The following is a 16,307-nucleotide window of genomic DNA, read 5'->3' as shown; positions in this document are numbered from 1 at the left end:
ATCGAGAATTGAGTTTCCACATCGAAGATACTCACACTGTTCTCATTGTTGATTCATCACACTGATTTGAGGGGCCATGGATGTCAATGTGCAATTCATGAGCGACTCGGCTAAGCGGCGACGCGACCAGAATCGCCTAGCTCAACGCAAATTCCGCGGTGAGTATTCAGTATCCAGCAAGTGCTAGGCTGTGTCGACCATCCCGCTGATTAGAGTTTCGTTGATAGAGAAGAAGCGGTGGGCGTCGCACAATTTTACTTTAAGGACGTCTCAGCCACCTCAATCTATTCCAACTGTCAACAATGTGGACATCCCGGTCAACTCCTTGCCGGCATTCCCGAATGCACTCCCCAGACGGACAGGAACTCTGTCTCCAAACGAAACCCAGATTTCTAGCACAAGGCCAGGGCCCATACAGCACCTCGATCTCGACGCGATTCACCCATCCTGGGATCAAATGAACCCCGACCTTTCCTTTCCATTGTCCGATTCATTGCCCCTTCAGTCAAGCTTAGCACACGCGAATTTCCCTCCCAGCAACTCCTCTGGTCCCACTTCACACACAGCGCCCTCCAACAGCACATCAAGCAGCTATATAAGGTCGCTTTCTCGATCTGAAAATAGCTATAGCCCGCCATTCCATCGCAGGACATCCGATTCCGACATTCGCCCAGAGAGCCTGCATTTCCAGTTGCCACAGTCTCACAACGACGATACGGTACTAGAACTTATCACATCTGCAAGACGTGATAAGGGATAGATTGGCGCACTTCATATTGCCGCTCAGAAGGGCCACGAAAGGATCGTTCGAGTCCTATTAATCCGTGGTAATATAGATGTAAATAACCAAGATAGCGACGGCCGGACTCCCTTGATATACGCGATCATTGAAAATCATGATCCAGTAGTCCGCCTCCTACTCTCCCACGGCGCTCGAATAGCCGTGTACGATCGTGAGGGTCGCTCGGGACTGCACTGGGCTGTTTTGTACAGAAGACTCGGGATACTCCAGCATCTACTCGACCATCGCGCTAAGTACGAGCGCAGTTTGGATCTTGATGCGTATGACAATGCCGGCTGGACGCCATTGCACATGTCTATAGATAGAGCCTTCGAGGCTGGAGTGTTGATGCTCCTCCAGGCAGGCGCAGACGTCAATGCCAAAGCACAAAAATGTCCATATATGGGCAATTGCCGCTGATGGATCGTCAGCGATAACGTGGGCGATAACATGGGATGGGGACCAGTGTCAATCATATAGGGCGTGGCCCATAGACTGAAATGATCAGGCTTAGAACTATGTTTCCTTTTCCTCGCATAGACCATCAATTAATTTGTCTGTAACTGGATTCTGCAACCCAAATAAGCATCTGTCGTACTGCTACTTCGATGCCCAACAGACCTCACTATTACAAATACTTTCGAATTTGAGATACCTTTTAAATTCGCCATCGGGCTCCTTCAAAAGGCCCAGTCTACCTACCCCTCCCCTATCCTCTGAATTAGTCGTAGTGCCCCGATCTAAACCGTGTCAGCCTCCCTTAGGGCTATATTTCAAGAGGACGATAGGATTAAACAGCTCTGGTGCGAAATCGCTAAATTTAAGCGGGAGGAACTTAGCATTCTCGCCTTAATGATTTAGCACACCAAATTAGGTATGTAGGTTTGCGACAAGAATGATATGATAGATAACAACCAAGGTTACAATGCATTGCTTACAAATTATAACAAAATACCAAATAAAGTATCCTTGGCCTATGGGGGTACTGCCCCTTGGTTATATGCACGTAATCATGCTAAAATATGCGAGGTAGTGCTGACTGCATAAGCACTTAAAGGGGCCATACAATAAGTTGCAGGATTGTAGAATGGCGTATCTGGGCAACCCATAGTTACATAAATAAAAATACGCCAAGAGCGGGATTATCTGTGGATGCTGAGCACATAATGAGCGGGTAACTTGCATAGGAATACGAAGTCCACAGTAATCCATAGTTCATGCAGTCCAATGAAGTCCTTCCACTCTCGGTATTGTGTAGGACCTGAGGCTGATTGTTTCCAGTCCCCCGGGTAAGAAATAAGAGATACGACAGTCAGATCAGAGAGTGGAAGGCCTAGACGAGGTATAGAAGGATCATTGCAAAGGATTGGGAGCTCTGTGGGGGCGAAATAGAATGATTGACTTCATATATAAGGTCTGAACGCTCTGTAATATCTAGTCGCTCAAAAATCATCATCCTCGTGGCAGAAATGAGAATGTTTGCGAACTATGCTCTTGGCGTTTCATACCTAATGGTACTTCTACCAAGGGTACTTGCAGCTCCTCATGTTCCTGGATGTCACTACTTTCCTGGAGATCGGCAATGGCCTAGCCTGCAGCAGTGGCAGCAATTCAATCTATCAATTGAAGGGAACTTGATTGCTGGAAGGCCACTTGCAGATGTATGTCATGGTACCACCTACGACAAGGGTGAATGTGTTGCATTGAAAGCGAACTGGACTAATTCACCATCCTAGTAAGTTTAATATGCATGTGTGCTTGAAGTGATCTCTTTGGTCTGACTAATTGTCCTAGTTTTGTTGACCCTGTCAATGTTATGTCGCCATACTGGTTGAACAACTCCTGCAGCCCGTTTACATCTCACAATGCCTCATGTACACTGGGAAACATAGCATCGTATGCGATCAATGTCAGCTCTGTTGAAGATGTACAAGCGGGATTGAATTTTGCCCAGGATCACAATATTCGAGTCCAAGTGAAGAATACCGGGCACGACTTCCTTGGTCGATCAACTGGTGCGGGATCCTTGGCTCTTTGGACCCATAACTTGAAAGACATCAGTTTCTTCAATTATTCAAGTCCAGGCTATAACGGATCGGCAGTAAAGCTTGGTGCAGGTGTTCAAGCGTTCGAAGTATATCAGGAAGCTGCTGATAATGGACTTCGAGTCACAGGTGGATTTTGTCCGACCGTTGGAATTACCGGTGGATACGTTCAAAGCGGAGGCCATGGTGCTCTAGAAGGTGTTTATGGTCTCGCGGCAGACAACACACTGGAATTTGAAGTTGTGACTCCCGATGGAAGATATCTCGTTGCCAGTCCCACCGAGAATGAGGATCTATATTGGGCGTTGAATGGAGGGGGCGGTGGTACATATGCTGTTGTTATATCACAAACCACCAAAGCCCATCCAGACGGTATCGTTGCCGGTGCATCACTCACTTTCCAAAATAATGGTGACAATGGCACATACTGGGCGGCTGTGGAGGCATGGCATAAACGGCTCCTCGTTTGGGATGATCTTGCTGGAATCAGCAATTACTTCGGCATCACTAGTGATCTTTTCACACTTTACTCCGCTGCTTTACCCGATCAACCAGAGTCTGCGATCGCAGCACAATTTGATCCATTCATCCAGGAGCTGGAGAAACTGGGCCTTACCTATACCTACGAGACAAACGAACAGCCGACTTACTATGATCACTTTGCCTACTACACGCCAGATCTCCCCTACGGAGACTATCCGACAAGCTCAACGATCGGTGGAAGACTGATTGCCCGAGACACTGTGCGTGATAATATGTCTGGCTTGATCGCTGCCTACCGCAATATCACTGCACTGCCAGGATACCGTATCAACGGCATTGCTGCCAACGTCACACATACTCGAGTAGGCAACACCCCCGCATCGAATGCTGTCGTTCCAGCTTGGCGTGATGCGTTATACTCTGCCAATATGGACGTCTACGTGGCCCCATCTTTTCCACTCGACATTTTACGCGAACACCAGGCACAGATGAACCACAATCAGGATCTTTTAAGGTCTATCACACCGAATGGTGGTACGTACCTCAATGAAGCGACCTTCGACAACCCGACCTGGAAGACAGACTATTTTGGAAGCAATTACCCTCGGTTACTGGAGATTAAAAAGAAGTACGATCCAAGATTCGTGCTCTACGGACCAGCGTCTGTGGGAAGTGAGCACTGGAAGGTCGCTTCTGATGGCAGACTTTGCCGGGCCGATGCTTAAAGATTTCCAACCTTTTATCCTGTGGACTAATTTTAAAGTCCAGGCCCAAATATTAAGTGAAGTTTAGAACAGATTTTTTTTTTCGAGATTTTGCTTAGATATCTACGCAATGGGATCTCTGAGAATAAATAATACACGAGGTGGGTTATCTACCAAAAATTTCGTCCAGCACAGAATGCTTCCAAGATTGTGCCTCGGAGTGCATATCATAAATAAAATACCACTATTAAAGCTGAAATTTATGGACATCTTCTCCTAGAACGCTACTTAAGTAAGGCCTTATTGACTAGAGAATCTCAGAACAATGATAGGTTTATTAATACGTTATCAGCGCCTCAAGGTGTCCAAATAACTTGATAAACTACGAGTCGTTGGGATGACTCTGTGGAAAAACTAGATTTCTTTGTAGCAGCTTTGTAGAAAGTCAAAAAGAGTAATCTAATTGTAGTCATTCCATAGTGACAAAAGATAGAAAGGAAAATACCCCGTTTCATTTCGGGCATTTCATAAGGGCCGAGTACCGAACATGCCGATGCGAATCACAGGTCAAGATCTATGTTTTATCTACCAAGGCTCCTCACTGCCGTCAAACTTGAACAGCTTGCCACTGTGAGTCTCCAAGGTAGACTCATCAATGATCTTGACGAGGCCAGTGGTACTGTCTTCGATGGTCACAGCAGCCTTCTCGAAGCTGAAAGCTTCGGCACCTCGGTTGCCGATATCAGTCTGAACCCAGCTATTTCACAGCGTCATGATTAGCCCAACACGCAGGAATAATTTAGGGGCGATGTATAACAACTTACCCAGGATCAATGGGGAAGGCGTTCAACCAGGAGTCTTCAACAGAGATTGCCTTAGTGTACCAGTGCTGAACAGCCTTTGTAGGAGCATAAGCAGCATTTTGCATAGGAATGAAGTTTCTATAAATGGTTAACATACTTATTCTAGCTGAGGTATAAAGAGCCGTCCTCCAAGGGGAAATGGACCAGTATTGACGTTTCACTTACTGTGAATAATATTAACACTTGTTATAGGTAATACAAAGAGATTGTTAGACTTACCGTTAGGAAAGCAGAGCTAGAGCCGATAGTTACCCACTTAGGAGCCTGGGCATCCTTGAGGAGGGGTCGGAAAGCCTGATAGAGGCGGACAAAGCCATAGATATTGACATCGACGTGCTTCTGGATATCGGCAATCTGGACTTCAGTGACCTTTGGCCAAGAAAGAGCAATACCGGCGTTGGCGATTAGGATGTCGATGTGGGTGATTCCCTTGGCGGCTAGAGTCTCCACACCCGCAGCGGGATCAGTAGGAGAGAGAGCGTCGATCTTGATGACTTGCAGCGTAGTACCCTCAGCCTTGGGTAGATCAGCCAGAGCAAGGGAGCTTGCGTGGCTTGGGTCACGGTTCGCAGCGATGACGGTGTGATCGGGCTTCTTGAGGTACAGTTCTAAGATACCTCTGCCAATGCCGCGGTTGGCACCGGTGATGAGGACAATAGTGGGAGCCATGATGAGACAAAAAAGATTCAACTTTGAGAAAAGAAATTGTGTTGATTATCAGAGGGAATGAGAGACGCGTTAGTCATAATAAATACCTAGTTATCTGTTTCCTACACAAAATGAGGATGCTGACATAGTTTGACAAAGAAGTGCTACCATTTATAATCATGATTTCTAGTCACTAGGATAGCTTGGTAATAGCTGCAAGGTCATCGTCGAATTGTCGCTGAGAGTCAGGCAGCGGGCCGATTCCTTTGTGTTACCCACGTAGGCTTAAAGCGGCGAGTGTTAAGAACCTGAATTCTCAGGCGGAAATAGACCTTTGTGCCTAACTATAGACCGTCCTAGACACCGCCCCTTTACAAAGTACCTAAGTATCAGTCTTTCATTTTTCTGCTGGCCAATAATAAGGTTCCACACGAAGCATTCACGTGTTGGTGCAGTCGAATAGGGTTGTTGCCACTGGCCACTTTAAGCCAGTGTGACCGTGCGCTTGATAAATTGGAAGTCTCCGAAGCATGCAATCAAAAGTACTACTGATAGGAAAAACTAGGGATTTATGATCTCATGAATGGCCAGGAATTAATAATCCTTACGAATCACTCTAAGAGCGATGCTAATGTTCCTGAGACAGCGCCATGCAAGGTCAGCAGTATACAGGTAAGCAACTGCGGGGCCACAGAAATAAGCAAAGTGGGCCAACTGCATGGGGCTAGTTCGAATTGGGTATAATTTGTTTACTTCTAACCTTCCTTCAACTACTCCGTACTTTGTACATATTTACCTAGTGCATTTTTGGGAATGATGACTTTGAAAACTTGACGCTTCTTTTGGTTTTGATAGCACATTTTTGGAATACTACTTGCGATCAACTGAAACTGTCGCTGGGATTTATCCAAGTTGGAGACAGTACCATCCTATTGAAGTCGAAAGAAACTAGAAAGCCGCAGATCGGGGAGAGCTATGCTTCTAGGGGTTTGAAATCTAGGCAGTTGAACATGAAGAATGCTATTCCTTTTTCTAGTGAATCTTGAATATGAGAATGAATTAGGATCGAATCAAACTCGAATACTGGAACTTGATGTCGGTGCAAAAACCACGAAAGTCTATACTGATTGTTGCAAGAGTGTTATAAATATGGCTTAGCGAGTGGTTTCCAGGGTTCCCTCAAATGCGGACTTGATGAAATCAATCTGAGAATCCAAGATCTCATCCGAACCTTCCCCACTTAGCACAGTCAAATGCCCTTTCCCTTTCGCCAAGAAGAATCTCTTTGGTTGCTCAAATTTTTCAAAAGCTTCAATTTGCTCATTCGGAGGTGACATGGCATCGAGCTCCGGCGTAACCATCATGACAGGGGTGACATCAATCATTTTTAGCAACTCCTTGGGCTGCCACATGGCTAACTTGTAATAGCTTTGGAGGGTAATGCGGTTTCGGAAATTTGGCGCACCCCGGTCGATAACGGCATTCATGAATCCTTTGGCTTCAACTCCGCCTGGGCCACCCGAGCCGGCCATTCCAATTGGATTCTCGCCCTTATTGTTGAATGGTGGAAGGGTGAAGGCTTCATTACCACGCAGTTGGGATTGCCGGTCTTTGATCAACTGGGCAAAGGCCTTTTCACGCTTTTCCGGCTTGAAGAAGGTCAGAATAGGGCAGACCATGACCAGTGCTTTCACTCGACGATCAACGGCAGTGGCACATGCACTAATAGTTCCCCCGAATGACATGCCCCAAAGTGATATGAGACGCGGATCGACACTGGGAAGCGTGGTTACATAGGTCACAATGTCGGCGAGGTCCTCGATTTGCTTGAGAGGGTCGATTTGATTTCGAGGAAGTCCGTCGCTGTCGCCGATACTCCGCGGATCGTAAATAAGTGCTGTATACCCGAGTGACTGGAATTTCTCTGCAACTTCAGGCAAGAGCATTTCCTTCACACAGTTGAACTAACTCAATTTAGTATAACTTCAATTTGCCATTTCCATGGACTACTCACGCCGGGAGTCATGATGATGGTCGGTCCTCGTTCATTTGCTGCATACAGCCATCCTCTAAGAGTAGTGCCATCAATTGTCTTGAACTCGACCTTTTCGTAATTTGAAATGGGAGCCATCTTGCCCTAATTTTCGATGAGTCTTGGAGGATTCCTTGCGCTCTGGCCGGTAAAATTTTCAATATGAAAGTGAAAAGTGTTGTGCACTGGTTCCAAAGAGTCTTTTGATCTAGTTTGAAAGGCCTTGATCCGGACACTCTATCTGTTGGCTGACTTGTCATGTAAGACCCACTTTTCTGTGACTGACATTCGCAATGCTGAGGTGCATAGACAACATGGAAGGATTCCAAGGTTGTAGCTTACGGTCATGTCTCACATGCATCCTATTGCAACATCATGGGTGACAAGCATGTGCTAGATAAGCTCCTGATAGAGGCTAATTCTAGGCAATAGGCTGCGAAACAACGATTGCCCTTTCTTTCATGACAGGCAATTCAAGATGATGTTCATGCATGTCATATAGCGCCACTCTGGAAGTAGTATGGCGTGCGGCTGAAGGTAGTAGTTGAAATTTGGCCAAAGGTAATGATGGTGATAGTTGGGGTACTTTTGTTTATCTCGACTGGTTAGTGCTCTAGTCGGCCTGGAGAGCCAGAGTATCGATAGCTATACCGGTGTTGCGAGAACAATTGAAGAAGGCACAGTCCCGGCACCAAATTCAATGCCCTGTGTTTACTTTCACCAGGACTTCCGAGCCACTCATCTAGTTGGCTAGTGAAGATTCCCTGACGTCTCTCAATCATTGGCTTTCAATTTCATTGTCCTATCATTATAGAACTAGAAATGTCCTCTCCTACGCAAGAGCCTGTCGCCATCGTTGGGTTCGCATGCCGGCTGCCTGGACAAAGCACAAACCCGCGCAAGCTATGGGATCTCCTGGAACGAGGCGGAATCGCATCAAACAAGGTTCCTAAGTCTCGATTCAATATTGATGGCCACTGGGATGGATCAATCAAGCCTCGCACTATGCGACCACTAGGTGGTATGTTCCTGGAAGATACCGACCCGGCTGACTTCGATGCATCGTTCTTCGAAATTTCGAAATCCGACGCAATTTCCATGGATCCAAATCAACGTCAAATGCTGGAAGTCGTGTTCGAAGGGCTTGAAAACTCTGGTATCACCCTGGAAAGCCTTGATGGCGCTCCGGTTGGATGTTTTGTCGGATCATTTGCTTCAGGTATGTCACTTGTGGATCCCCTTGGCTTTTGTCATTACTAAGACATAGCTGGTGCATAGATTATGGTGATATGCAGGGGAGGGACCCGGAAGATCGCCCAGCTAGTATCACGGTTGGTGTTGGGCGTGCTATTTTGGCTAACCGACTGAGCCATTTTCTTAACGTGAAAGGGCCCAGTATGACCATTGATACTGCTTGCTCAGGTAGTCTTGTCGGCTTGGATGTAGCATGTCGCTATTTGCAAACAAGAGAAATGGATGCAGGTATCATTGCAACCAGCAACCTTTACCTCAATCCCGAGCACGTCATGGATATTGGTGCAGTCGGCAATGCCCACTCTCCGAGCGGGCTCTGTCATACCTTTGATGAGTCTGCCGACGGCTATGTCAAGGCTGAAGCAGTCAGTGCGATCATAGTGAAGAGACTGTCAGATGCAATTCGCGATGGAGATCCGATCAGAGGTGTGATCCGAGGCTCTTCTACGAACAGCGATGGCCGTACTCCAGGTATCGCCAGCCCCAGCGCGGAGGCTCAAGCAGTCGCCATCCGAGCGGCGTACGCTCGAGCTGGTATTACTGACTCCAATGAGACCTCGTATTTGGAGTGTCATGGAACGGGTACCCAGGTAACACTATAATCCATCCTTGAACATGCTTCATTGAGGTTTATTGTTGACGTATTTCAGGCCGGGGATCCCAAGGAAGTAGGCGCCGTGGCCTCGGTGTTCTCAAGCACCAGATCTCCTGACAAGCCACTCATAATTGGCTCGGTGAGTTGCTGTCGTTGAAAATTCCAAATGATTGACACACTTCTGATAGTATCCAGATCAAAAGCAATGTCGGGCATGCAGAGCCGGCAGCCGGAATATCAGGAGTTATGAAGGCGTTGATGGCTATCGAGAAAGGCATCATCCCCGGGAATCCCACGTTTGAGAACCCAAGCCCCAAAAGTCGGTGCAAATTTCATCTTTCCCCATCTCCCATTCCATATTGAAGGCTCACACTCCCTGTTATCTAGTCGATTTTGCTGGCTTCAAAGTTAAAGCTACTCGGACGGCGATTCCATGGCCAGCCTGTTCCATTCGTCGCGCGAGTGTCAACTCCTTCGGTTATGGAGGCTCGAACGTACATGTCGTCCTTGAAGAGGTCAAGCTCCCGGATGGCCCGCGTCACGTTTCATCGTATATTTCCGAAGATGATGAGTTTGACTTGGACGATGAGGGTGCCGAGCGACCGTACACAATTGTCCTCTCTGCCAACGATGAAGTCTCCTTGCGTGCTAATATCAAGGCTCTTTCGGATCATTTGATCAATCCTCGCGTCAAAGTCAGTCTTCCCGATCTGGCGTATACGCTGTCTGAACGGCGAACGCGTCTGTTCCATCGAGCATTCGTGAAGACCCGAAATACGGAATTGGATGAAAGCTCTTTCGTTTTGGGGAAAAAGAGCTCCGAGCCACCACGTTTTGGCTTCATTTTCACAGGCCAGGGTGCGCAGTGGTCCCAGATGGGCAAAAATCTTCTCGAATTCTTCCCATGGACGCGTTCGATTCTCGAAGAGCTTGACGATGTTCTGCGGAGATTGCCAGATCCGCCAACATGGTCTTTCATCTGTACGGTCCCTTGCTTGTTTTCCTTGATACCTCGGTAGATAACTGACATGACAACAGCCGAATTGACTGAGCCTCGTAGTGCGGCACATCTTCGTGAGCCAGAATTCTCCCAGCCTCTGGTGACGGCTTTACAACTGTGCATTGTCGCCATTCTCGAGACATGGGGTGTTAAGCCGCAAAGTGTTGTCGGCCATTCCTCTGGTGAAATTGCGGCAGCATACGCGGCAGGATTTTTGAGCCGATCAGATGCAATCATTGCTGCATTCTATCGTGGAAGAGCAGCCGTGAACCGCAAAGCTGAGGCTGAAGGAAATATTGGAATGCTTGCTGTTGGACTAGGCGTGGAGGCTTTGACTCCGTACTTGACTAAGTATGAATTGGATGCCTGGATTGCCTGTTTCAACAGTCCCAGCAGCTTGACAGTTTCCGGTAGACTTGCGGCTCTCGAGTCATTGAAAGATGACATTCAAGCCGATGGGCACTTTGCTAGATTGTTGCAAGTGGACCTGGCTTATCATTCGGAGCTGATGAACACCATTGGCGAGGAGTACGAGATTTTGTTGCAGCACAACTTTGTGTCTTCAAATGGCTCTACGGATATCTCGATGTTCTCCTCCGTGACAGGAACCCAGAAGACCGGTACCACTGATGCTTTGTATTGGAAGACGAACATGACTTCACCTGTCCGGTTCGCGGAAGCTACACAGGCTATGCTTTCTCTGCCAAATGGCCAGACCCCGAACTATCTGATTGAGATCGGTCCATCGGGAGCTTTGGCCGGACCTGTAACTCAAATCAGAAAGGCTGTGGCAGGTGGTACAGACATCGCATATTCCGCTTCCTGGGCCAGGGGTAAAGCCGCTGGATCCACTTTGTTCGATCTCGCGGGACGGCTTTTCATCGCCGGCCATTCATTGATCAGACTTGACGAGGTCAATCAAGTATTTGCCGATAGTAGGAAGCCCTCCACTATTATTGATCTTCCGAACTACACATGGAATCACTCAATCAAATATTGGCACGAAAACTCTCCCAGTAAAGATTGGCGGTTCAAAAAATATGTCAATCACGACTTGCTGGGAAGTAAGATTCTTGGTAACCCATGGAAAGCACCCAGTTGGCGAAAGCTGTTGAACCTAGCCGATATCCCATGGTTGAAGGATCATAAAATGGGCTCAAACGTATTGCTCCCCGGGTCGGGGTTTATCTGCATGGCAGTGGAAGCGATGTGGCAGAAGAAGAATGCAACCGACCCCGACGAGACTGTTACTTCTCCCAACCAGCTAGCTTACCGATTGCGCAATATCAGATTTGACAAAGCGCTCGTACTCGAAGATGAAAAAGATGCCGAGGTCTTGCTGTGGCTGACCGAACAACCTGGCAGCAAAGATTGGCATGAGTTCAGGATTTCATCGGTCAATGGGAGAAATTTGATCGAGCACTCATCCGGGCTTATCCGCTTGCAAGTCCCCGTTGACAGTCAAATTGCACAGCCGGACTCTCAACCTTTGACTCACCCTACTTCTGGACAACTATGGTACAAGGCTCAGAGTCAGATTGGCTATGGCTTTGGACCTGCTTTCCAGAAGCTCATTCAGGTCGAGTCTGTCAGTGGCCAGCGGAATGGACCTAGTCTAGTTTCTTTGAAAGAGCCACCATCTAAGTGGTCCCCTCAGTCATATTATCCAATTCATCCGGCGTCACTTGATGGCTGCTTCCAGACCGTCACACCTTCTCTGTGGGCTGGAGAACGAGGCTCTCTCACCTCTGTTTTGGTACCTTCGATTCTTGATGACATCGTCATTAACAGGGTTCCTCACAGTTTGAAGAACGGCCTTTCCCTCGCAGAGTCGCACTACTCGGGCCGTGGCCGACTTGAGGAAGCCAAGAGCTACTTTGCCAACTGCACTGTATACGACTCGGAGACCGGCAGCCTCCTAATGAAGATGACCGGACTTCGCTTTGTGAAGCTGGATGTAGGCAGTCAGGTCGACCCTCACATCTTCGACAAAATCACATGGAAGCCCGATGTAACATTCCTCACCGCTAGCCAGCTTAGTGAGAAGACTGTCAACTCGACGATTGACCTTATCGCGCACAAGAAGCCAGCCCTTAAGGTTTTGGAGATCAACTTCATCAAAGATGATACGTCCTCCTTATGGTTCGAGGCTGAGGATCGAGTGTCCCGCGCCGCATACCTGGACTATACTTTCCTTGGATCGGATGCAAAGGGCCTTATCGATGTACAAACCCAGCATGAAAGCAGGCACAATACATCATTCCTGCTAGCTAATACTACTGCTGAGCGACTAGGTGCACCGGAAATTGAGTTCGATCTCGTCATCTTGAAGATTGGACAGGTTTCGCGATCTGAGTTAGGTGATCTCCTGCAGACCCTCAAGCCCCTTGTATCTCAGCAGGCTGGTCATCTGCTTCTTTTACACACCCCGGTCCCCAATTCAAGCGACACGAGCTATTTTGCTCTGGGAACGTCAACACCAGACTCAGAAGCAGCAGCAGTGACCTCCGGTTTTGAACTCAGCAAGGCACCTTCGGAGGCAATTACTCCTGCTAGTTCAATCAGCCCCTCAGCCACCTCAGTTAACCTTGTGGCATTGAAAGAGGAGACGGTTGCTAAGGTTGAAGGCACCCCCCTTCAGCCTAATACTGCTGACATGGTTGAAGAGACCCTTCGATCTTACTTCTCGGACCCAGTTTCCAAAATTGGCTCTCAATTCGGGACTGAGTCTTACCTGGCCATTCTCAAACCAATCACTCAAGCTTCCAAGAGCCCCCTAGATCTAGATGTGGTGCGCTTGTCAAAGGACACACCGGCACTTGAATCATCCTTGCGCGAGAAGCTGCAGAAATCTGGATGGGTCATTAATGAGCAGACACTCCTCATATCGTCGGCAACACCGAACAGTGTCATTCTAGTCCTTGATGAGCTTTCGTCTCCGTTGCTCACACAGGCCAACGAAGAGCAATGGAAGGCGCTTAAAGAGCTCATTGGCTCGGGCAAACAGTTGCTTTGGGTTACTCAAGGTGCACAGTATCAAGTGACCAACCCCGACGTAGCCTTTGCCCACGGCTTGTTCCGAGTGATTCGCATGGAAGACCGCAATGCGAAGTTGACCACTCTAGATACCGAGAAATCGTCTGTCGCAGCAACCGAATGGGCAATTGATACTGTTCTCCGGTCTCTCAGGTCGGAAAGACAGAAAGAATTCATCGAGACAGAATACGCCGAGAGAGGTGGCATACTTTACGTACACCGTGTTGTCCCGGACGAAGCTATCAACCAATTCAAGCTAGACGTCAAAGAAGGCGCTGAACCAATTGTTCAGGATCTGCACAAACCTGGACCCGCAGTTTCCCTGCGAGCAGAGCGTATTGGAACTTTCGAAAGCCTAACATGGGCAGAGAACAGTACTGCTGAGCTACCTGTGCAGGAAGGCCGTGTTGAGGTTGAGGTTTTGGCTGCCGGTGTTAATTTCAAGGTTAGTATCACATCTGTGGTACGATTCTTTCACAAAAATATTAACTGCAATGATAGGATGTTGCTGTCACCATGGGCATTGTGCCAGAGAACGAGTACACTCTGGGCTATGAGGCTTCTGGTATCGTGAAAAGAGTGGGACCTGGCGTCACGAATTTCGCGGTTGGTGACCGCGTCTGCTTCTTGAACAACGGAAGTTACGCCAATCGTCTTCAGGTCCCTGTTGGGCGTGCGCATGTCTTCCCCGACGCGATGTCGTTCGAGGTATGTTTATTCTACGCTTCAAGTTAAACTCCAGAGTACTTATCTTGAACAGGAAGCGGCAACGATTCCGTCTGTTTACCTGGCTTCGATCTATTCTCTATATCACATCGCCAATCTCAAGAAAGGACAAGTAAGGTGTTATTATTATTCTCTATTTTGAAACATACTAATCCTTCGCAGTCTGTCCTTATTCACTCGGCCTCGGGTGGTGTTGGCCTCTCGGCAATCCAGCTAGCTCAACATAAAGATGCAGAGGTAAGTCGTATCTGCCTTTCCCTTGCTCTGTTCAGTGTGTACTAAGTTCAGTCCAGATCTTTGTGACCGTCGGAACTGAAGAGAAGCGACGATTCCTCGCCGATAATTTCGGCATTTCTCGTGACCACATGTTCTCTTCTAGAGACACAGATTTTGCTGCTGCAATCTCGAAAGCAACCCAGGGTCGTGGTGTTGACGTGATCCTTAATTCCCTAACTGGAGATATGCTTCACGAGTCCTGGAGAATCTGCGCGGACGGAGGCACATTCGTCGAGATTGGAAAGAAAGATATCGTCGACCGTAATGCGTTGTCGATGGAGCCATTTGACCGGAACTGTTCCTTCAGGGCCATGGATTTCTCCTACACCAAGGACATCTCGGATCCTTTAATTGCCAATCTTCTGGATGAGATCTTCGATTTGGTTAATGCTGGCCATGTAAAGCCTATCAGCCCGATCACAACATTTAGCTTCGGCGACATCCGTTCGGCCTTGGCTTTCATCCGCAGCGGTCGTCATATCGGAAAGGTGGTCATCTCTGATGGGAGACTCCATATGTACAGGTCCCAATCAGACCAGAAACCCCAAAGCTTGCGCTTCGTGGCGATGCCTCCTATTTGATTGTGGGTGGTCTGAAGGGACTTTGCGGCAACTTGGCTATTCATATGGCTCAACATGGAGCTAAGCGTATCATCGTTGTTTCGCGCAGCGGCATCGAAGATGAAGCTTCGCAAAAGACGGCCAAGAACTGTTTGTCATACGGCTGCAAGATTATAGAAGCGAAGGGTGACGTCGCCGACGTTGATTTCTTGAAAAAGGTGTTCCGCGAGTCGTCCCCAACCATTGCTGGAGTTATACAGGGAGCTATGATCCTTCGGGTAAGTCAAATCATGAATCCTTATTCTCAAGTATCTTTTTATTGATTCTGTTGTACAATCTAGGACAAGCCGTACGAGTCCATGACGCTGGAAGAGTACCACACCGCCATCTACGGCAAGATCCAGGGCACTTGGGCTCTACACAATGTCTCTCTCGAACGCAAGCAGCCACTTGACTACTTCACCCTGCTTTCCAGTATTTCTGGAATTGTCGGCAAAAAGGGACAATCCAATTACTCGGCTGCAAACACTTTCCTCGATGCGTTTGCCACCTATCGCCAGTCCCTTGGACTACCAGCTAACGCAGTCGACCTTGGACTGATTGAGGACGTCGGATATGTTGCTGAACAGGGTGGCATGGACAGTCACTTTGACAAGCGACAATGGACACCAATTTACGAGCGCACACTACGCCATATACTTGATCTTTCCATCCTACAGCAAACCTCGTCCCCGATCAACGTGGTTAGTAGTGCTCAGTTGATCACTGGTATCGGGTTCCCACTGCCCAACGACTCGGATCTCATTCGAGAGGCAAGATTCGGTTACCACTTCGGACAGAGCGCAGCTGGTGGTTCGGGAGGCAAGGATGGTGCAAACAAGGGCGACCAGACCCTCCGTGCCTTCTTAATGATGCACAAATCTGGGGCGGATGAATCGGCTCTTCTAAAATTGGCCATTGAGCTGATGGCTGCTCAATTCACCACGATTCTTCGCCTTGAGACTGAGATGGAACCTGCAAAGCCTCTTATGGCTTATGGTTTGGACTCCTTGGCTGCAGTTGAGTTAAGGAACTGGGTGCGCTCTGAACTGGAGGCTGATCTCACCACCCTCGACATCACCAATGCTAGCTCCTTGATTGCCCTGTGTGAAAAGCTGATTTCGAAATTGCCACAACCTGAAGCTGCGACGGCTTAAGTCTTTGGACGATACAGTAGAATTATCCCAGCACAGTCTGCTTTAGTTTGGGTTGGGTAGATGACGCTCCTCAATAGTTATACTATGATAGCGAAGACATGAAGAGCT

General features: G+C 48.0%; 5 protein-coding genes across 5 annotated transcripts; 3 read left to right on the top strand and 2 right to left on the bottom strand.

Moving 5' to 3' along the window:
- Nucleotides 1-76: 76 nt before the first annotated feature.
- Nucleotides 77-1,201, top strand: N7479_010952 (uncharacterized protein; the record flags this gene model as incomplete). The annotated part of the gene is made up of 3 exons (XM_057258643.1): nt 77-158; nt 228-718; nt 761-1,201. 3 exons carry the CDS (start codon nt 77-79, stop codon nt 1,199-1,201), a joined length of 1,014 nt encoding a protein of 337 aa, XP_057106101.1.
- A 1,049-nt stretch (nt 1,202-2,250) lies between these two features.
- On the top strand, nt 2,251-4,034 carry N7479_010951 (FAD-binding oxidoreductase; the record flags this gene model as incomplete). Its single annotated transcript, XM_057258642.1, has 2 exons — nt 2,251-2,516; nt 2,576-4,034. 2 exons carry the CDS (start codon nt 2,251-2,253, stop codon nt 4,032-4,034), a joined length of 1,725 nt encoding a protein of 574 aa, XP_057106100.1.
- A 564-nt stretch (nt 4,035-4,598) lies between these two features.
- Nucleotides 4,599-5,545, bottom strand: N7479_010950 (uncharacterized protein; the record flags this gene model as incomplete). The annotated part of the gene is made up of 3 exons (XM_057258641.1): nt 4,599-4,770; nt 4,838-4,954; nt 5,133-5,545. The coding sequence occupies 3 exons, from the start codon at nt 5,543-5,545 to the stop codon at nt 4,599-4,601; spliced, it is 702 nt and encodes a 233-aa protein (XP_057106099.1).
- Nucleotides 5,546-6,678: 1,133 nt separating this feature from the next.
- N7479_010949 (alpha/beta hydrolase) lies at nt 6,679-7,655 on the bottom strand (the record flags this gene model as incomplete). The annotated part of the gene is made up of 2 exons (XM_057258640.1): nt 6,679-7,488; nt 7,539-7,655. The coding sequence occupies 2 exons, from the start codon at nt 7,653-7,655 to the stop codon at nt 6,679-6,681; spliced, it is 927 nt and encodes a 308-aa protein (XP_057106098.1).
- Nucleotides 7,656-8,378: 723 nt separating this feature from the next.
- On the top strand, nt 8,379-16,199 carry N7479_010948 (type I polyketide synthase; the record flags this gene model as incomplete). The annotated part of the gene is made up of 12 exons (XM_057258639.1): nt 8,379-8,775; nt 8,835-9,400; nt 9,461-9,544; nt 9,601-9,724; nt 9,793-10,386; nt 10,444-13,886; nt 13,943-14,149; nt 14,202-14,279; nt 14,330-14,404; nt 14,461-14,934; nt 14,994-15,281; nt 15,345-16,199. 12 exons carry the CDS (start codon nt 8,379-8,381, stop codon nt 16,197-16,199), a joined length of 7,185 nt encoding a protein of 2,394 aa, XP_057106097.1.
- Nucleotides 16,200-16,307: the final 108 nt, after the last annotated feature.

The sequence above is a fragment of the Penicillium vulpinum genome (genome assembly GCF_028829585.1).
Source record: "Penicillium vulpinum strain IBT 29486 chromosome Unknown utg000004l_segment0_segment0, whole genome shotgun sequence".
NCBI lineage: Eukaryota > Fungi > Ascomycota > Eurotiomycetes > Eurotiales > Aspergillaceae > Penicillium > Penicillium vulpinum.
The sequence above is the reverse complement of the archived record's forward strand: the minus strand, read 5'-3'. Positions and strand labels throughout refer to the sequence as shown.